The sequence below is a fragment of the Vigna unguiculata genome, chromosome 3 (genome assembly GCF_037176805.1).
Source record: "Vigna unguiculata cultivar grain cowpea cultivar isolate G323 ecotype 2 chromosome 3, ASM3717680v1, whole genome shotgun sequence".
NCBI lineage: Eukaryota > Viridiplantae > Streptophyta > Magnoliopsida > Fabales > Fabaceae > Vigna > Vigna unguiculata.
The window spans coordinates 20220017-20242665 of record NC_140794.1 but is presented as its reverse complement, the minus strand read 5'-3'; the positions used below and the strand labels follow the sequence as shown (position 1 = coordinate 20242665).

The 22649-nt window shown below is 35.1% G+C and overlaps 3 protein-coding genes across 4 annotated transcripts; 2 read left to right on the top strand and 1 right to left on the bottom strand.

The window, feature by feature from the left end:
• The first annotated feature begins 644 nt into the window (after positions 1–644).
• On the top strand, positions 645–10368 carry LOC114176339 (DEAD/DEAH box RNA helicase family protein). Its single transcript, XM_028061354.2, has 19 exons — positions 645–1806; positions 2475–2528; positions 2693–2805; positions 2884–3096; positions 3182–3260; positions 3493–3546; positions 3635–3709; positions 4830–4883; positions 6276–6320; positions 6404–6498; positions 6571–6700; positions 7242–7340; positions 7564–7619; positions 7888–7990; positions 8392–8520; positions 8765–8937; positions 9112–9136; positions 9229–9344; positions 9651–10368. Exons 1-19 carry the CDS (start codon positions 799–801, stop codon positions 9736–9738), a joined length of 2709 nt encoding a protein of 902 aa, XP_027917155.2. The 5' UTR covers positions 645–798; the 3' UTR covers positions 9739–10368.
• A 637-nt stretch (positions 10369–11005) lies between these two features.
• On the top strand, positions 11006–16925 carry LOC114176249 (uncharacterized). Of its 2 annotated transcripts, none has more exons than XM_028061223.2 (5): positions 11006–11277; positions 11450–11606; positions 12221–12271; positions 12432–12524; positions 14741–16925. In XM_028061223.2, the coding sequence occupies exons 1-5, from the start codon at positions 11180–11182 to the stop codon at positions 14807–14809; spliced, it is 468 nt and encodes a 155-aa protein (XP_027917024.1). In that variant the 5' UTR covers positions 11006–11179; the 3' UTR covers positions 14810–16925. The 2 variants fall into 2 exon arrangements, with proteins under 2 accessions (XP_027917024.1, XP_085526868.1); XM_085670742.1 differs by having other exon boundaries at positions 11442–11606.
• A 1898-nt stretch (positions 16926–18823) lies between these two features.
• LOC114175126 (uncharacterized) lies at positions 18824–19456 on the bottom strand. Its single transcript, XM_028059892.1, has one exon. It carries the CDS (start codon positions 19454–19456, stop codon positions 18824–18826), a length of 633 nt encoding a protein of 210 aa, XP_027915693.1.
• Positions 19457–22649: the final 3193 nt, after the last annotated feature.

Sequence of the window (22649 nt, the reverse complement as noted above, 5' to 3'; positions counted from 1 at the left end):
TATATAATAAATAAAAATATTAAAAAAGAGTAGAATATTCAAATGTGATAAATAAAAAATATTTAATTAACACACATAATTTGAGCATAATTGCACAAAGGTGTTGATAAGAGGGAAAATATCTTGGAGATACAAATGAATTTTAAGACAAATCAACACACACAATTCTCACGTGAAAAGAAAATATATAATAAATGAAAGTATTATAAAAGAGTAGAAATAAATATTCAAATGTAAGAAATAAAAAATATTTAATTAACACACAATATTTAAGCATAATTGCACAAAAGGTGTTGATAAGAGGAAAAATATGTTAGAGATGCAAATGAATTTTATGACAAGTCAACGCACACACATACTTTTTATGGCCTTGGTGCTTTTGATTTCACAGTAAGTCAAGAGAGTTATTTGGAAAGGATGTATCTTAGAAATTTTAAGAAAGATTTTCCAATTTGTAGCGTTCAAATATTTTGAAATACGAAAATACCTTCTGAAACATCAAATTTAGAAAATATTAACAATAACAAGGTGTAGGGACTTTTGTTATATTTTTAATGAGAAATAGTATAAGAAGGACAACTTTTATGGGGTGCAGAAAAAAAAAGACATGGAGGTGCAGGAAGAAGCACTCAAAACCTGAACCCAAACACTACACCAAAATACAAAAAGAAATACAAAATACAAAACTGGCGGGAACATCGGCGGGAACTAGCTTTTTATTTACTAATCATCATAACCCATTTTCTGTTCTTTAAGCCGTTCTTCACTCATCTTCTGCTCCGACTCAACAAATTTCGAATGGAGTCGGATTCAGACTCCGACGGATCTCACATCTCCGCAACTCCTCCGAGAAATTTAAGTCCGTCACCACCGCGGCCGCCACCACCACCTCTCGTGGTGTCAAATAAATCCCGAATCAGAATCAAACCCTCAAAATCAAAACCAGGTCCTTCTGGATCCTCCAAAGCCCCGTCGAAACCCGACCCGGTCCTGGAAACCCCTCTCTCTCTTCCCACCGATCTCCCCTTCCAAATTCGGCGACCTTCCGACGCGCCTTCAGTTTCTTCCTCCATCGAAACCCTCCCTGCTGGTTTCTTCTCTTCCTCCCACTCTGCTTCGTTCGCGAAGATTCGAAGACCGCTCATTAACCTAGAACCTTCTGGAATCGAACCGGTTCTTACTCCCACCGCGTCCAATTCACGCGCTAATAGTACCGATGCGAGGACACGCGGAAAGACGCGGCTTCCGAACCTGATAGGTGCCAGCGCGCCTATGCCTACTGTTAAGCCTCGACCATGCAGCGGCGGCGATGGGAACTTCGTGAGGCTAAACTTGAGTGGCAAGCGAAGGAAGTTCCTGAACAAGAAGGGAAAAAGCGGCGGGAAAAGATACAAGAGAGGGAAATTCAAATCGCAGCACGAAAGGGAAGGGGAAGAGAAGGATATTGGAGAGTTGAAGCAGAGAGGGGGTTGTAAGATTCGTGAGATTGATTGCGCTGTAGTGGAAGAGGCTGCGGCTGCGGCGCTTGATGAGCCTTCGGAGGAGAATTTGGTGAAGATTTTGAAATTAGTTTATGGCTATGATTGTTTCCGAGACGGGCAGGTTGAGGCAATTAAGATGGTTCTTGCTGGAAAGTCAGGAGCGGTTGTTTTGCCGACCGGCGCCGGGAAGTCGCTGTGTTATCAGTTGCCTGCTCTGATCTTGCCTGGGATTACATTGGTCGTTAGTCCATTGGTGGCTTTGATGACTGATCAGCTGAGGCAATTGCCTTATGTGATTAGGGGTGGTCTTCTATCTAGTACTCAGGTGTGTTATACGTTCTACCTTGTGCAGTGTTGGTTGATTGATTCTGTTTGTTTAAGCTTCTGAATAACCTTTATATGAGAAAAAGAAAGAATGTGATAAGTTAGGTCGTTCGGAACTAGTTGTTAGAGTGTAAGTGCGTTTGAAGGTTTTGGAACGAGTGTGGTGTCAAATTTTCTTGGGTGGTCAGCATTTAGTTCATTGGTGAAGATCTCTCTAGTTTTTCTCCTTCTCTCAAATTCTCCGACAATAGTACTTACTGAAAAAGAAATATGCGGGTAAATGACATCAGCTTCTCGCTAATGTTAAAATGCCCTTAACTTTCATAGAGGTCCTTTTTAGTTTACTTGTCCAAAAGTTATGCCTCATAAGTTGATTTTGACTTGAGGTTTAATGAATTGTAGTTTCTTATTTTCTTCTTCTTCTTCAAGTGTTATCCTTATGCATATTCTTCTCTTATAACAAAATCAACTTACGGGCTTTAATTTCTAAATAAACTTTCTCACCGAACTTCTTTAAAAGCTAAGTTTAACTTCTATACAAGTTAATTTTTATTTACGGGGAAAACTTAATTCTATTTTCTCTTCTCCTAAAAATGCATACTGATATGTTCGATGTTATTATTTCATCTCCTTGTGTTTAATTAATCTCTTTGTGTTTACTAATATTAGACACCTGAAGAAGCCTCTGAATCACTGATGCAGCTTCGACAAGGGGGGATAAAGGTAGGACTTTCAACAACTAGACGTATGAATGCAACTTTGGCTTAGATTGTGTAGCACTGACACTGATTTTTCACATAAAATGGTTTTATTGTTTGCAGGCCATTTTTGTATGACGTGTTTGCATGTTCAGATTTATTGATGTTTTAAATTTTTGATTTACATAGGTGCTTTTTGTTTCACCGGAGCGGTTTCTGAATGAAGGGTTTCTGTCTATCATTTCTTCTTTGCCAGCCATCTCACTTGTTGTTATTGATGAAGCACATTGTATATCTGAATGGTGAGGGAATTCCTATGTCATTTTGTGGTATTAATCTGTTTTATGTTTGATCTTGAGATTTTGAAAACATTTTTACAGGTCTCACAATTTCCGACCGTCTTTTATGCGACTTAGAGCATCTTTGCTTCGTAAGACACTTAATGTTCGTGCTGTGCTTGCAATGACAGCAACTGCTACTACCACAACTTTAGATGCCATCATGTCGGCTCTAGATATCCCTCAGTCAAATCTTATTCAGAAGGCGCAGTTTCGGGATAATTTTCATTTATCAGTGTCTATGGTCAGAAACAGGCAAGTTATATGCTTCTACTTAGCTTGTATACTTTCATTATGTGAACTTTGTTAAACTTATGTTTTAAATCTTTGAACATATTAGAATGAAAGATCTACTGATTTTGATAAAGTCTCCTCCTTTTGCGGAAGTTCAGAGCATCATTATATACTGCAAATTTCAGGTGTGTATATGGACTGCTTTTTGCCAACTTTCAAGTACGGGAGTTCTATGATTGCAATATATTCTCGCTTCTAGCTCAGAGCATTTTATATGTATAATATTTTTGGCAGAAAGGCAGTTACTGAGATCCATATGATTCAGATTTAACATTTCGTTTTCTATAGTTGATAATTGAATATAAATAGGAAAGTTTCTATGTTGGTGGGAATTAATGACACATCTTCTTGTTCCAGTACGAAACCGATCAAGTTAGCAGATATTTGAATGATCACAGTATCTTGGCAAAGGTTAGCTTTGGATTTTTCTTTTACATTGCATGTCTTTCTGTACAATCCTTGGCACTGAGTTAAACTTGATGATTGATTTCTCATGTAGAGTTATCATAGTGGTATCACTGCAAAGGAACGTAGCTATGTACAGGACTTGTTTAATTCCAACAAGATCAGAGTGGTGAGACGAATTTTATGATTTAATCAGAGATATTGTGAATTTGTGACAAGTGCATATATATATATATATATATATATATATATATATATATATATATATATTTCTTACATAGTACATAAAATAGTTCTCTTACATTAAAATAAATATCGATAAAGGAAAAATACTTAAATTTCTTTTTTCATTTTGTTTAAATATATAAATTAGATATATTGGTTGGTTTTAATCTTTTCAGCAATACCTTTTGAAAATGTTTTCTTTCTGGTTGAATAATAAAACAAACAGAAGTATACGCATGCAAAATACATGTTTAAAAATTAACATACAAAATATAATTACTATACTTTTTTATTACAATATAAATATTTATAAATTTTATTGTCTCTAATTTTATTCTTACAAACTATAATGATTAAATATCCATAGAGTTTGAATTGCTTTACTTGTTGAAAATTAATTTTTTGACAAGAAAACTGAAAAATACTAAAATTTAAATCTAAAAGTAAACTATATGTTCATAAATATTTAGATTTATATAACTGTAAATATCTAGGTTTATATAAATATCAATTTTTAAAACAATTATTTGTAATATATCACATTAAAGTATAATCATGTCCAATGGATGGTGAAATAAATTCACAGTTGCTTAGTTCAAATTGAAAACCACGAGTGAGTATAAAAACTATACAAGTGAATGTTAGATAAATTAATTTTATTTAGGTTTACGTGAATGGTAGAAATTATATTTCTTACAACAGTTAAATGTTTTATTAATTCTGTATTGAAGATTAGTACTCTTAAAATTTAATTTACCTTAACAAACACTACTTATTTGCTAATAAAAAATTTCCTCATTGAAATTATGTTTATATCACGTGTCATTAGGATATTTTGTGATATATTTTGCTAAATTTTAAAATGTTATACTTTAACGTGCTGTTATTCTATTAAGTAATTTTTAATTTATTTTTTTCATGTAACAAACGGGTAATATAATTGTTATTATAATTTTAGTAATCTTTCATTTAATTTTCCAATGCAACACACGGGTGATATACGGGTTTTCTTTGTGTTTCCTCGTTTTAGTTTCTGTCACTGATAACTTATGTTTTTTCTGAAGGTTGTGGCCACTGTGGCATTTGGCATGGGGCTAGATAAAAGTGATGTTGGAGCTGTAAGGCTTATCACCTTGTTATTGTTTTCTGTATTCATTTGCATGAACTGGTGTACTATAGAAGTCCTCTATCATATAGTGATTCACTGATTCTTATTGTTCTCTTATTGCATGATAACCTGCTTTTCCATGTCTTATGCTTCAAACCTTTGAAATCTGGCTGTATCATAAACAATCGGTTCTTCTTCAAGATTTTTATTTATGGTTAAAATCCAAATATGGGTGACAAAGTGAGCCAAGCGGCTCACATGAATTAACTCACCATATGATGAGCTAAAGATGAATTAGTTTAACCGGACTTACTTTTTGTGAGTCGTAAATTTTGTTACCTGACTTACGTCACAGGTTGATGGGTTAGTGGATTGACTCACTGAATGATCTTTTGTTATTTTGATTTATTTTGCTTAATAATTAGAGTATTGACTCTATTATTTCTTTTATAATAGTACAATCAAAGTGTTCTCTTATTTCACCAATGTTATTATAAATATAGTAATAGAAAATTAAAGTGTCAACCTACCTAACTTGGTAAATAAATAAATTAAAGATTCAAACTATTCCAACATTATTAAACATTCTAGTATTTATAAAGATTAAATTGTCAGCTTACATAATTAGAAATAATGAATAATTATAATAAGAAACTTATAAAAAAATGATAAAAAATTGATAAAGGGTTGTTAGTGATGGTTATGTGTTTTCTTGATATCTATTCTTACTAATGTTCTTATTAATGTGTTTAGTTCTTCAGTTAATAGTTCTATTTAAAAAATGATGTTTGAGCATCATGTTAGGATCGAGCGCTTACCACTAGACCAAAACCTATAGCCATTAGTTAGGGCGCAACTCTTTGCCACGATTCGATTGTGACCTGGCCCACTTTGTCTCTGCCATGGGACAATTGATGTCACTTGCAACAATCTCTCCCTTAGCAATTGTCCTACTAGGAATTCCACTCATGGATTATGACTTGGCCCATCTGGCTTCCGTCACGGGACAATTGTACAACCCATAACAATCTCCTCCTTAACAATTGCTCACCAGGAATCGAACTCGTGATCTTTATTCTGATACTAATTGTTAGAATCGAGCGCTCACCACTAGGCCAAAAGTTATAGCCATTAGTTAGGATGCAATTTTGCGCCACGATTCGATTGTGACCCAGCCCATTTGATCTCTATCATGAGACAATTGATGCCACCTGCAACACATTACTCGTACGCTTTAGTCTTGTATTTTACAGTTAATAGTTCTATTTAAAAATGATGTCTTCGAGCATCACTTGTACGCTTTAGTCTTGTATTTTACACACTACATATTTGCATTTGATATATATGATCTTGGATATAACAGTAATTCATGCTAGAACTCCATTGTCATGTCTGTGTTTAGGTAATTCATTACAGTTTGCCTGAAAGTCTGGAAGAGTATGTACAGGTACATAATTTCTTCTAAACTTTATTAGTAGTAGGGCAAGATATTCTAGCACATGCTTTTCGTAAAAGAAATTGATATTTTAGGAGATAGGACGTGCCGGAAGGGATGGGAGGTTGTCCTACTGTCACCTATTTTATGATGATGAGACATTTTTCAAACTTCGTAGTCTTATGTACAGGTAACACAATTCTTTTTCAATTTTATTTTTCTCGCCGTCAAATTGTTCTGTGATGCAATTTTTTATCCTCAGTGAAGGAGTAGACGAATATGCTGTGAACAAATTTCTGCGTGAAGTCTTTCCTGCTGATAAAAACTCCTGTGGGAAAATATGTTCATTAATCAAAGAATCTGCTTCACGCAGGCTCGATATGAAGGAAGAGGTCCTCTACTCTATATTACAATTCATTTTAATTTATTGTTTGATTACTCAGAAATTATTTTCAATTAAAACTTCGGATATCTTGTTGAGAAGTCAATCATGTTCATATTTTGATGATAACAAAGGGGGAGAGATATTCACATTTTGGTAGCTCCAATACATGATTTCATTAGGAGATCTTTAGGGTATGCATGCTATGTCAAAACGCCATTTTTAGCATATTATAAGTAGGTAATCTCGTTATTCGTACAATTTTTTTTTATCTCTTTGCTATTTACCTGAAGCCTGTAAAATCAAGATTGACTTCAAACCAGATAATAAGGTGGGTTTCTGTGTCGTGATTAGAAATTATTCTTTTTTGACAATCATATATAGTTGTAACAATCAGTCATCTGTCCGTTTATACAATATTTAACATGCTAGTAATGATTAACATGCTAATAATGAAACCTGTTCCTGTAAGGAAATCTAGAAAATGTATGCTGACTATTTTCGTCTAGGTCCACAGTTTAAAACATTTTTCCTATATTTTTCTTTTTCAGGTGATGCTTACTCTTCTGACACGCTTGGAGTTGGGCAATGTGCAGTACTTGCAGTTACTTCCACAGATAAATACAACTTGCACTTTGGCTTTCCATAAGGTGTTGCCAGACACATCCCTGCACGTGTAATTTGTCACACAAGATGAAGAAGTTTATGAATACTTGTCTCCCTAAATCTATATATTTAAACTTGATGGTTTATATAGGACATTCTAATCTTATGTTTGTTAAATTTTATCTGAAGTACAGAAAACGAAGTATGGTTTGACCGTTTCAATAATCATTAAGTTGCTTATTTTTTTTAACTTTTGGCATTTTGCAGACTACTCCGCCATTACTTGCCCAAAAAGTATCTGCTATAGCTGTAATTCTAAAAAGGTAATAATATCAAAGCATATTAAACTTCGCGTCCTTTCACTTTTTCCAGAATTTTTTTCCTTTTCCCCCCTGGATGGTACTGTTTTGCAAGTTATCTTAACGCTGTTAACCGCGATAAATATGGTTTATGATTCCAACTTTAATTTTTTGAAGGGAAGGTATATCTGGTGATGACACCTGGTTCCTGATTTTGATCTTTAGAGAAGCAGTTTAATTTACTTACACTCTTACTTTTGTTTAATGGAATCGTTGTTGTGTGATTTTTCAGATCTGAAAATAAGCGTGGGCAATATACTTTTGACATCCCTACTGTGGCAAATGACATGGGGGTTACAGCAGTTGAATTAACAAATCAGTTGTACGACCTGAAGGTTTGGATTAGTGGATATAATTTTTTTTCTTGAGTTCACGTGTGTGCGCTTAACAAATATGTTTAAATAGTTACTATATTGTAGATTTATAATATTTTATCCATAAAAACGTATGGCATCTAAAAAACTGTTTTCCTCGTTTTGAAAATCTTTCACATAATAAGTTCAGTACTGCAGCTGTATATTTTATGATCTGGAGATATCGTTGTATGTGCTAGGCATAGCCATGTACTGCACTTTTTTCATTAAGAGTTTAGTCTTGCCCATCATTGTTTTCAAAATAAAATGTTTATAATTTAATTTAATTTAATTCATATATGCACCTAATCCATTTGGCGTAGTAGCTCTATTGGAAGCAATGTAAATACAATCTGACCTCATTATTTGTGAAATATTCTCAGTTGATGGGAGAAATAACTTATGAAATGAAGGACATGGCCTACTGTTATAGGATCATTGAAGTCCCTACAGACTTGTTATCACTATCAGAAGATATTACCCAATGGTTATCAGAAGTTGAAAATTGTAAGGTGAGTAAATTCTGACAAACTTGTGGTACATTTATTCATTTTTGTACTTTTTTAAATTATATTCATCTGGGATGTTGTATCCTCTGCTCAATTGGTTTTCCTTTTCGATTTTGAAGTATTGGTATGCAATGTCATTAGAATTGATGATTGGATAATTCATAAGTTGCATTTTCTTCATGTTTGTGTGGTCAACTAAGTTATGATTTGATTAGATTTAATTTCCCATGGTTCTTTCTTTGAGTAGGTACAAAAAATGGATGCAATGTTTAGTGCTGTATATTATGCATTAAATCTATGTGATAAGATGCAAGGTTGCAATGGGACCAATCACACACCATGCTTGCAAAGGAAAATATTGGAATATTTTTCTGGAGTTGATAATACTGGTTTCTGCAAGAAAACTGATGGCCAAAGCAGGTTTTTTCTAATTTCCGAGCTAGGTTCTGTACTAGAGAACAAAATTAACTTATGAATGGCTTCAAACATCGCGAACTTAAATTCTAAAGTTCTCTAGCAAGTAGCAACATAATATGTTGATTATGCTATATGCTCCATTATCTTGAACTAAAATAGTGGTATTTACATGTGCAGTCCTTTCCTACGAGCGGATATAAAGGTAAGTTGTCACATGAACATTCTCATCATCTAAATATATCATATATTGAAGAATTCTCCTTAAAAGTTACTTGTTTCTTTGGTTATCGACAGGTCTTTTTACAGAGCAATTCGCAGGCCCAATTTACGCCAAGAGCTGTTGCGAGAATAATGCATGGAATTGCAAGCCCGGCGTATCCTTCAACAACATGGAGTAAAACTCATTTCTGGTACATAGAAATTGTATTTTTTTTATTTGATGACCTTAATACTGTTTGTGCATATTGTTGAGTTAAAACACTGCACGCTTGCGTCAGTATCATTAGACAAACTCATGATTTGTGGTTCCAAAACTTTTAGTCTTTGTTTGGGAAACAAAAGGAGAAGGAAAATCTAGTGAGCAGTAACTGTTCCTTCCATATTTTCCAAACAAAAGCTAAATATTATAATTTGATCTTTTGTTTTTATTGTTTGCTGGTTTTATATTATTCACTGGAGCAACGTGGTAAAACTGAACTTTTAATTATGGATTTCAGGGGAAGGTATACTCGAATAGACTTTAAGGTAGTGATGGAAGCAGCAAAGGAAGAACTTAAACATTTCGTCGGAAAAAATACGCTCTAACCATTTTGGACGGATTGATTTTACCATCTGATAAATTTGGATTAGGGGAGCAGAATCCGTGCAAGACCTGCATTGATCCAAGGACCAGGAATGGAGCTTACTTTGTTCCCTGTCAAGTCGTTGGAATTAAATTAAGGAGTTGTGTGGCATGTTACTGTTGTCGTAAATGGGGCGCCAGCACACATCTGTCATCTCAAGTTGAGACAAGCGAAAGGAAAAATGAAGCTCTGCCCCGTCTGTGCCTAATGATTTGCATTTTCCAATTGTCCATTGGGAATTGGGATAGCATGCGACCTGTGGTTGGAGGAATCAAGGATCTACAATCCTTTGCTGTCTGATATTTGTTGTCACCTTGTCCTACAGAGCGATCCCTCTCATCTTAAAAGGGAAAAAGGGTTGATTAACTAGCTCCACTTATAGGTTTTCCCCCTTTCTTGAATAGCACTCAGTGCCAATAATGTTATTATTTGCTTACCTTTAAATATCAACACCAATTTTAATTATTTGTTCATATATATATATATATATATATATATATATATATATTAATTCAGGTTAGCACAAAACAGTGAAATTTTTTTTTTACCTTTGTTATGTATGTATCAAGTGATATACGAATTATTTATTTTACTCTGTTGAAGTATATATGAAGGAATTTACGTTTTTTTTAGTCTGTAATCAGTTACCATGTGCAGAAAGAGGCACTGCCAATTCTCTGCAGAATAGATAATGGTTAAAAGACACGCACACCCAGTTAAAAATTAGAACAAACAAATTATTATAAAAAATAGAAATAATATATAAGGAGGCAATGAAAATTAGTAATAGCTTAAGCGAAGCCCTTAGCATTATAAAATTTTATATAAATGAGCCCCTTGTGTATTGTTTTTAATATCTCCATGTTTCAAATCTTGATATATCATTTATACTTTAGTGTGGTGCAAATGTTCTTGGGTTTTCAATACCTGTATTTTAATAGACATCGGGTCAATAATTTGTATCAAAGTTTACTAAAACTATACAGTAAAAAGAGTATTAATCATGTATTAAACCTTTTTTAATTAATTTAAAGTTTTGATGATGCAATACGAACTTACAAGTTAATATTGTGCTTTTGAAGTAAAATTAGCCGAGATATTTTGTAAAATAAAATAGCTAAATACTGAACACTTTTATCTTAAATTTAAAAATCTTATTTTTCTATACATAAAATAAAGACGTCATATTGTACATGAAGATTCTAAAGAAGAGAAGAATATTCAGGCGTGAGAGCTAAAGTATGACCGTTAGTTAGCGTTTGGAAGAAAAAGGAAGCAACCCAACCAACCACTGAGAAGACACCATTCCATTCACCTTTCTTCTCAAATGACTCTCTTTTCTTCCTAGATCCCTTGACTTTACACATTCCAATTTTACACTTTCTGTGGATGAAGTTGCAGCCATGCATTCTTTACCCTCATCAATCTCTTCCAATTACCCTCTCATTTCTGCTTTCGTTGCTTTTGCCCTTGCCCAATCCATCAAGTTCTTCACCACCTGGTTCGTGTTCCCTTTTCTTTTCTTCTTTCTGTGTTTCCTTAACACGTTATGGTTTTAACATTTAGTTGTAGCTGTTGTTGTTTAAGAACTCAAGGTGTTATAAAATACTTTTCAAGATAAAGTAACAGAAGATCAGATAGTATAAAAGTCTTAATGTTTCTTAGGTATGCAGGTTTAAGGAAAGAAGATGGGATCTTAAGCAATTAGTTGGGTCTGGTGGAATGCCATCATCTCATTCAGCTACTGTCACTGCTCTTGCATCTGCCGTTGGGTTGCAAGAAGGCTTTCAAGGACCTCTTTTTGCTATTTCCTTGGTTTTCGCTTGTACTGTATGATTTCTCCCTTTTAATTCTTCACATAAATCAACCCTCAATACCTCTTTGCTTAATGTTTTATTTACTAATGATTTTCTAAAGACCTAACCAGAGCCAAATCCAAAATTTTAGTCCACTGGATGGCAGAGCCTCAAGGTTTAACTAACACATCAAGTTGTTCATTTTACTTACAAGTCAGAATTCTAACATTGATGCGGTGATAGTCTTTCTCTTTGATAACTTAACTTACCTATCTCTCATTGATTTGCACCTTATTCCAATTTATGGATAGCTTTTTCTGCGGTCCAACTCTCAATAAAGAAACTAATTACAAAAGAAGAGTCTAAATTAAAAGTCTAATCCATTAAGAGAGAGCCTCAAGAGTTATCAACTAGTTTACTTTACTCAATGTAATGTTTCAAACAATCAAGGGTTCAATGCTATTTATAAGAGGTGTGAGCATACTTGTTTCAAATAACTAAAGGATTGATGTATGATATGAATAGATAAAAGAAATACACGGGAAGAAATCTGACCAAACATGTCAATGTAATTTGCTTAAACAACTAAACATGCATGTGTTAGACAATGGTTGTGTAAAATAAATTTCTGAAAGAGATTGGTGGCAGGTGATGTATGATGCTACTGGTGTAAGATTGCAAGCAGGACGCCAAGCAGAGGTTTGATGCCATTTTTTGTCCTTTCCTTTTCTTCTATGCAATTTTTTTTTTTTTTTCTGTTTGTTGCCTTAGATTGCTGTGCATAGAAGCTTATCTTTGCTCCTTTAGTTTAGCTTTTTTCAGTGAATTTTATTGAATTTGAATCAATGGATTTTCCCAGGTTTTAAACCAAATTGTGTATGAACTTCCTTCTGAGCATCCTCTTGCTGAAAGGAGACCACTTCATGAACTTCTAGGGCACACACCCCCTCAGGTTATTATTTTTCATTTCAATGTTTCCTATAGTTATAATTATTTGATGGACCTAAGATTAACTAATGAAATTCAGTTCACCATTAAATGCCACTGCTTAAGATTCTATCATTCTCATACAGTTGCTGATTATGTTCACTCTGAATTGTAATTTGGTTAAGTTAATAACTAGCTTCTCCAAAGTTTTTTCTTTCTTTCCTTCCTCATTTTACTTAACTAGTTTATACCCTTTTAATCATTATAGAATTACCAACTTTTCATTTTAGTATGTATACTTAAAAATTATTAGTTTTAGTCTTTACATTTCTTAGTTTTAAGTTTTATGTGGAATTATGTTTTGATTAAATAAAAAATGATTTTTTTATAAATTAAAATTAACTTATTTTAAATTAATTTATATATAAAATTTTCAGATTTTATTTTTAACCTTCTCATAAACTAACTTAGTTTAAGGATATTCTATTTCATTTTTTTTATGTTTATTTTCTCTAAAAGTTCTTGTGTGTGTGCTAGGGATGTCAACAGAGCGGATAGGGTATGGGTAGTAGCTCTCCCATATCCTATCCGTTGTATAAATATTCATCTCGTAATCGTATCTATATCCGTCGGATATCTGTTATGCGGTTATCCGCATAATTTTTTAATATCCACGGATATCCACAAGTACCTACGGGTATTTTAAAAAAATAAAAATAAATATTTAACAATATATTTTAATCATAAATTCAAATAAAATACAATACATAATAATTATAAATTTTAAACAAAGTCCAAATAAGTCATTTAAATATTGTTGAATGACACTTTACAAAGAAATGATTTTTTTAAAAACACTAATTGATAAAAAACAACTCATTCAAAATCAATATGTTAATATTTTAATCATGTTTTTTTTTTAATTTAAATTAGAGTATAGCGGTACTGTATCCACGAGTACAGATACTATGATACCCGTATCCGTTATCCATGGATATCTATTTATAATATCCTTTTTACCCGTTGCAGGTTTTATCCGTGAATATTCACTGGTATAAATTTTTTTTACATCTCTGGTGTGCTTGATATGATCTTTTCCTTTCAAATTTGGACTATGTTATCTATGGCCATTTTAAATTTAAAAATAATCTTTTTAATTTATGTGAGAAAGAAATGTTCCGGTTTCTTTGTTCAAATGCCTTACTTAAACGTTATTTACGCAAATACATTGAACGGAAAAAATAAGCTAGTTAGTTATAAAAAACACACATCAGAATAGGTTGTGATGTAAACTAATTACAATAGTTACTCAAATAAACAAAACCTAAAATGAAACTTATAAAAGAGACTAAATGAAACATTTTTCAAATCATAAGATTAAAGGTACTGATTTTAAATTAAAAAATAATCTTAAATTTAAGAAAATAAAAAAAAAATATGAATCTATATTTTATGATTTAAGAAACAAACTAATGACAAGTAGTTTTTTTGTCAATTCTACAAATTATACTTGTTGAGAATAGTCAATTCTTTGATCACTAATAGTTTTTGTTTTTGTTTTTTTTTTTACCATTGCTTCCAACACTTCTAAATTACTAAATGCACCCAACAATCACAGAAAAAGTCTAAACGATCCTTCAGCATTGTACTGCATCACATTACCCCTGTCATTACTATCCATGCTTTCATCATTACCATTGCTGCATACGAAGAAGAAATTAAGAACGTTGAAAAGGAAGAAAATAGAAAATGTAAAAATAAAACTTGTCCAAAATGCCGAAACATATTTTATGTGTTTCGGAAAATTATTTTCAAAATATATTTCGTGTGAAATATTCTGGAAAACTTGTTCCAGAAGGCACCGTACGTATTCTGGAAGGATTGTTCTGAGAATTCGAAGATCTTTTCTGAAATATTTTTCACTTGTTTCGGAAATTTTGATCTGAAAATTTTGAAAAACTTGTTCAGACAGAATAAGTAATCTGAAAATTACTTTTATGAAGGGTAAAATGATATTTTGAAAATTTAGGGGTGAGCGAAGAAATTGTGAGAGTGCATAAAGGGAAAGCCGAACTTTTTGATGCTTAGAGCTCAATTTTATTTTCTATTTGTTATAAGAATGTTATAGTTTATACATGTAAACTTTCAAATTTTAGAAAAACATGGAATATAAAAGCAATTTGAAATAAGATGAAGAAATGATTGTAAATTAGTGTTTTGTTTTCTGTGATGGTTGTGCAGGTGATTGCGGGTGGGATACTTGGACTCTTAACAGCACTTGCCCTTCTAAGACCCCTCACTATAAATTGAGGCCTTTCTTCACTTCAGTTTCTGCTCTCAAAAATAACTCTGCATTTCAAGAACTTAACAATTTTTCTTTTCTGATGTCAAGAACATAGATAAAAAATTGAATGCAATAGCTCCATGCGTTCAAATCTATTACTGTTTGTGGGTGTTAGGTATCTAAAAGGGAATAATGTATTTCAAAGGAATTTAAGTCTAGGTTTGAGTTCATACGGAAGAAAAGAAGTTTTAGTAGTATAGAAAGAAACTTATTCTCTTAAAGTTTTAGTAATATAAAGTATTGACGTAGGCTTTTTGCCTTCATCTCCTTCAGTAATTTTAATCATGAAAGTTGTTATTGGTATAAGAGTGGATAAATCCCCCTTTGTTCCTGTAAGGTCCACTATTTATTTCTGTCCTAATTTTAAAGGGGCTACCCCAAATCAGTTGGACCTAAGGTTGGCCCATAAGGAGCCAAGGACCCTAAACCAGCTTACATTCTCATTCTTATCACTTTCAGAAACAGTCTCCCCTTCTCTTAGAACAACAACGCTTCTCTGCTAGGGTTTAAAGCTCACTCGCGCTCAAGTTAGCTCAACCAGTTCGACTCCATTTCGTAAAACTGCTCTTGAAGCTATTGGGTTCATTGGCTTAAGGGTCAAAGTCTGTTATTACATTATGTTTGCCTGATTGGATCTGTTTTGCGCTATGGGTACCTGGTATGTACTGTTGAACGTGTGATAATATGCTATTTGTGCTCTCGATGTTGTTGGAATCTGGTTTGGCACGCATGAGAGCTGTGGGTTTTGCTGAACTCGCTCAGGCGAGCGGGTTGGTCACTCAAAACGAAAGCTCTGGCTTAAGCGAGGAGCTCTCGCCTGAGCGAGAACAGCAACAACTCACCCCCTCTCTGTTTCGAGGGCTCGCCTAAGCAAAGGCCACTCACCTGAGCAAGAGTAGTCTTGCCTGAGCGAGTTGGGCTAGCTTGAGTAAGACCTCGACGTGCCCTCTATTTGCAGTCTCGCCCAGGCGAAAGCAGGTAGCTTGAGCGAGGGGTTCCTTTCGCTTGAGTGAGGACTCTTTAGCTTGAGCGAGGGCTCTTTAGCTTGAGCGAGATTAACAGAGTTGAGTGTATATGCGTATGTTTCACATGATTGGATGATGTGTGCTTTAAACAGTTCAAGTTATGATGCCATATATACTTTATATGATACATTAGGGCTGGAAGTCGATGTGTTTGGCATGAGCTTGATATGATATATGTTTGGATAGTTGGTTATTTATATATATATTGACATGAGATTGGTATGCACGGGAACTCTATGGTTGGTTGGTGAAACATGGACAAGGTATGGGTAGGATGTAATCCCATGACTCTCATAGTGGTGGTGCCTCATCTATTGGACTTAATTCCATGAACCTTAGGGTGAGAGTTCATGGTGGTGCCACAATATAAGAACGTAATTCCACAAGGGTATCATGGTGGTGCCTCAAGGCCAAGACGTAATTCCACGAAGGCCTCGTGGTGGTGCCTTATGTAAGGACGTAATTCCATGAAGGCCTCGTGGTGGTGTCTCACTGCTAGGACGTAATTCCACGGGTCTCGTGATGGTACCTCATTATACGTATTTGGATAGTCAAGTCTTGGAATCTTAAGTGGTTTGGTATCACATGTGTGGATGTCTGTTATTTATGCTTGACTTTGAAATTGCATGTTAAGTGTTATGATATAAGAGTCTTTTACACTAGCTTACCCTTCTACTTGCTTATATGTTTGTGTGGGGTTTTTCTCCTTTGCGATGATCATAAATTTTATTGATGTGAGCAAATATGAGAACCCCTGACAGTGGTACTAACGATATAGATGCTGCAGCTTGATGGTTATGGACAGGTATTGGGCTCACTATGGAGCCCACAACTGAAGGAGATTTATTAGTTTATGATTCTCTTGTTCTGGACAAGACCTTGCATTACTTTTGGAACTATTGTACTTTGTTTTAGGGAGTGTGGTGCCTCTATTTTTGTTATGGATATGTTTGGTATACTGTATACCTTCAGATCCCAAACTCCGTACTTTCTGAATATTTATGTACGCGACGTTTTTATTTATTTGAGGTTATCCAATTATTTGAGACGTTACAGTTCCTCTATGAAAATATTTCTTGATCCTTTCTTCTTATTTTCTTGGTTTATTCTATTTTTTTTATTCTTTTCTTCCTTCTTTCTTCTCTGTTATCCATTTTTTTCATGAAATTAGTTAACGTGGATTTATCACAAAATCCTTCTGACCCATATTACTTGATACACCACAACTAGTTGGAGAAACTTATCACTCCTGAAATAAAGAAATGAAACGGGCATTGTTCTCAAAGAATAAATTTGGACTAACCTTCTTGGAGCTATGCCCGCATGAGAAAGCATTTCAGAAATGATTTCTTTGAAAAAATAATGTACATGAAAATAAGTTTTATATTACTTAGTTCATTATTTTTCAAAAGTATTAATGTTTTAGTATACAACCAAGTTGTCCTCCAAGATTTGGTTAATCCCTACTTCAACGTCTGCAATGTCCTCACATAACCCTTTAATAAGTCATGGGAGGTGAGATACATGCAAACACTTTGACACTTAAGTAAGAAGTGATACATGTACCTTGATTTTATGTATATAATTGAATATGACATTACCTGGTAGTAAGCCACGTGTGTGTGTGTGTGTGTATTTTAGGAATGTAGTCCTACTTTAGGGAAGTTTAGATACTGCAATAAATGTTGTATCATAACATTAGATTGAGGTGTTACTGCCCAAGCGGGCTAGGATGACGTTGGCTAATATGATCTGACATGATCTTTGCTTGTATATGGCAATTGTAAGAATGAGGCGAGATGATCTTGGTCCCACACAATACACTAGCCTGTTAGACTACTATTATACAATGAAGTGCAACAAGAGTCTTAGTTCGAGATGTTGTATAAGTGTGTTGTTTTGAGAAGGGGCAGACGAAGTCTTGATACACCATCATGTTATATTGTGATACACCAGCCCCCCAAGTCTTGATAGAAACATAATCTAACATATTTCACTGACAAAAGTGATGTCTGACGGCATAGGGCAAACGAAGAGTCAGAGCATCCTAGCCACTAGATGAAAGAGATCTAATAGTTAAAATAACCGAGAAAATCGCTTTTACGCACACCTTTGAGGCTATAAATAGAAGAGTGGAGACCTAGGGGTCCCATCTATCCGACAATAGAGATAACTGACCAAGATAAAGTCGTTGTCGTTTGTAAATTAGGTATGTCAAACTTCTCCTTTACTTCTTGTAATTCTCTTCTTAAGGCTGCTTGCTTTGAGAATGATGAGGCCACCCGTGTACCGAGTTCATCCTTAACGAGGGATAGGCGATGGTAGTCACACTGATAATGATAATGAGGTCAAAGTGTTACTACGTTCAAGATATGATTGGGTGGATCTAGGCTTAAAGCCTGCCTTTCTAGGTTTAGGTGGTCTTCTTCTATAAATGTGTTTGTAAAGAGTGTTGAGATGGTAGAGGGGACTGTAGATGATGATATTGTGAGTATAGACCGTGTAAGCACAGGGGATATTTGTTTGCTATGGTCGAGAAGAGTATCTTTATAATTTCTTCTACATGTATTTGACACTCATAATAGAGCTGTATGTGCATTTTCCTTTTGACGAGTTCACCATGGGGGTGCTTAGGGTGTTGAATGTTGCCCCCACCCAAATGCATCCCAACAGTTGGGTCTCATTACAAGCTTTTAGAGTATTATGTTGAGTTTTTCACCTAAAATCAACTCCACAAGTTTTCCTTCACTATTATAGCACAAGTCCTGGTGATCTCATTAGTTAGCTATCATTAGTGGGTCAAAGTCTCATGTGTATACTCGGTTTATACACTTAGTCCTTTAAGAATCTCGTCAATGAGCATTATAGTTTCACTATGCACATCTTTGTCAATGTCAAAATGCTCATCTTTCAAAGGGGTGTTGAATAGATAAGATGTTTAACGAAGCGCCTTCTTTAACCTTCTTCCATGTTGAAAGAGGATGTACTTCTCCAAATCTCTCTCGATGGGGTTACCACCCTCTTCAGCTCAAGTCTGAGTCCTCGCTCAAACTTTAAACACTTCCACTCTTCTGTGATGTTCTGTGAGGAATACCTCGCCAAGTGCTCAAATCTGTTCACATACTCCTGCACTATCATGTCTCCCTGCTGCAATGCTAGGAATTCAGCCTCCCTGTCCTGTCTTGCCGTATCTGGAAAGTACTTCTCCAGGAAACGAGTTCTAAAGTTGGCCCAAGACACTGACTCTTCACTATTCTCCATCTGTTGTTGCATGCCTGCCCACCAGTATTCAGCATCCCCATTCAGCAGGTAAGTAGCGAACAACAATTTCTGTTCATCTTCGCAGTTCATGACTTTGAAGATCTTCTCACATTTGCGGAGCCATGCATCCGCTTCATTGGGGGAGGCCTTGCCAGTGAACTCAGCTGGCTTGTGGCGAGAGAAGTCCTCCACGGTCGGCACCTTGATTGGTGCAATCGTCGTCGTAGGCTGCGCTGCTACAGGTGGCTGCATCGCATCCACCATCCGGTGAATCACCTCAGCGATGTCATCAGCACCACTACTCCTCCTCCTCCTGTTAGCAGCCATAGCCTGGATACGCCACATTACAACTGTTAAAAATCAATCGCTTAGTCAAACAAAACCACACACATCTTTTCACATTTAACACACAACATCCCACAAACAAACACATCGATAAGCTCACTCCCCACTAGCCCCAAAATATTATAAAAATATTTTCAAAACTTTTGCTCTGATACCAATTGTAACATCCCTAAGGAATATTACTGATTTTAAATAAATAAAATTCGAAATAAAATAATTACCGCATTTAATATAAACTATTTCCCAAAACACGGGGAAATTTAAAACTTATGTATATAAAACCATAAAACAAACATGAGTCCATAATTCATAAAACTGAAATAAAGTCAATGGCTCCCAACAGGGTTACACAATATTCTCAATGCTAAAATAATAAACATATATATACATATACAAAAATATCCCTTGCTAGCCCTCGCTCCGAGTCTAAGCATCTCCTGGCTCACCTGTCACATCATCTGCTCTCGGATAACAAGTTATCCGATCATCGCCACACACACACAGAAAGGGTAAGCTATGCACAATATATATATATATATATATATATATATATATATATATATATATATATATATATATAACAAAACATGAATATAAATATGTTTCCCAACCCAAAATAACATAACTAACTTTCTCATAATGTTTAAATAACCCAACCATGACCTCATAATCCTTCATGAGTCATATACATGTACTAGGTCTTGGGACTTCCTTGTGCTCCCACGAAACTAACTCATTCGTGGTCCAACCCTATGAGCCTATCCCGCTCATAGTCCTGTCCTACAGACTCTTCGTCTGTAGTAAAACATCCAAGTCTCATACTTGGACCCTAGCACGCACGCAATCACCATACTATGAACTCCTCGCCCAATAGTAGCCGACGGGAACATAACAGTTTCTTGCCCATCGTGCGCCCGACACATGCAATCACCATACTAAGGACTCCTCGCCCATTAGTAGCCGACGGGAACTCAACAAGTTCCATGCCCATCATGTGTCCAACCATCTAGCACATCCTAGATCCCTATTGGACTTAGTCCTTCAAACCCAAACATCACACCACATGCATATACATCCTATACCTAAGATAAAACAACCAAAACACACTCAAAATCACGTATAAGTACAGTAACTCGCATAAACTCGCTTAAGCCAGGGACGCTCGCCCAAGCTAAGCCCTCAGCCTTGCTTAGACTAACTCACCTCGCCTGAGCGAGCTTCAAACAGTGACCACACCACGTTCTCTCGCTTAGGCGAGATCATCTCTCACCTAAACACCCATTTCAAACTCGCCTGAGCTAAAAATACAAACAAAGCATCACACATGACCACGGCGTCTCGCTTAGGTGAGTCCATCTCGCCTGGGCGAGATCCTAGTTCGCTCAAAACCCACACACCCTCGCCTAGACGAGAAGTCGCGCTCAACACGCACAACTTCATCACTATCTCGCTTAGGCGAACCTCACTCGCCTGAGCGAGTGTCTGCGTCGCTAAAACCCAATTCTCTTCGCCTAAGCGAGAACCTCGAGTAGGGTAAGAATATGAGTCCCTGCATGTCTCACCTAGGCGAGTACCATCCGCCTGAGCGAGAATTGCAGGTTCTGACACTGTTTTACGCACACAAGCACTGCACCAGAGAACCCAAATACGCTCCCAAAACACACCAAATCAATTTGACAACCTTACACTCACAGAACAACATAGTACAAACGCCATAGAGACTCTCACTCCCACTTTTCATACCATAAGAGTATACACAACACAGAATAGCCATCATGGGCATCAATTCACATGAAATTTTCAATAAAACAGTACCCAATTACCCCACCCCGAATTCACTCCACAATTTAACTCGAATTCTCTAGCAATAGATCATCAATCTCATACAATCAGACCAAAAACTTAACAATTTTACACACCCAAAACCTCAATTTCGTGCTTAATGGCTATTCATTGTCCCTTATGGGTGATTTTTCAGCACCTAATGGTTACCCTTCTGCTAGGTTTTCTTTATCCCTTCACATTCATACCACAACTAATAGTTAGCAAAAATAAAGCTTATTCTTTGCCCACCAAGGTTTGAACCTCTGACCTTCCACTCATAAGGCCAAAGCACAACCACTATGCCAATTCACATTTGGTGATACCCTCCAATCAAAAACAGTTTACATCATCAATTCCATACTCATACATATTATTAAAATTAATAATAAAACAACAACACATAATTGACATACATAGGACTCGAACCCAAGTCCTTTCACACAATCAAAGTACTCTCAACCATTTGAGCTAGTACTTTTCCACATCACACCAACCAAGAATTAATGCCATAAAGGCTCTTTTTACTCGCATTTATTAATTAATTAATTATTTAATTAATTAATTTCATGGGTCTTACAAACGAGGCCGAGCCCACTCTAGTAATTGCCAAGAAGCTTTCACCCCTCCAGATAAGTACAAAGACCCTATACCAACTTTAACAATATTTTGTTATCTTTTTTGTAGTCATCTTATAACACTGTTTTGACTATTTTGAATTAACTAAATGACACATGAATGAAAGTTCATAGTTTGGTACAATAGTGTGTTTTAACTTTGATTCGGTATTACTTTGAGTATATATATATATAATGTAAAGCATTTAAATATAACTATTGTATCCAACAAAATCCAAGTAAATAAAAAGTCATTTTGATGGACGAAACATATTTTACCAATAGCAATAGATAAATGGGAAGGATCATCTCGGACGATGAAGCTTTCTTACCCAATCAAAATAAATAAATGGGAGGAACCATCTCGGCTGATGAAGCTTCCTTACCTAATCAAAATAAGTAAATGGGAGGGATCATCTCAAACGATGAAACTTCCTTAGCCAATCAAAAAAATAAATGGGAGGGATCATCTCGGACGATAAAGCTTCCTTACCCAAATATTAATTAAAGTTTGGTGTAGATACCAAAATACAAATATGTAGATAAAGTCTTATTACATTGAACTGATGCCTCATTGATCATCTCGAACGATAAAGCTTCCTTACCCAAATATTAATTAAAGTTTGGTGTAGATACCAAAATACAAATGTGTAGATAAAGTCTTATTACATTGAACTGATGCCTCATTAAAGTCTTCTCCGTAAAAAACCCTTTGTAGAGAAAACAATCGAGGTAGG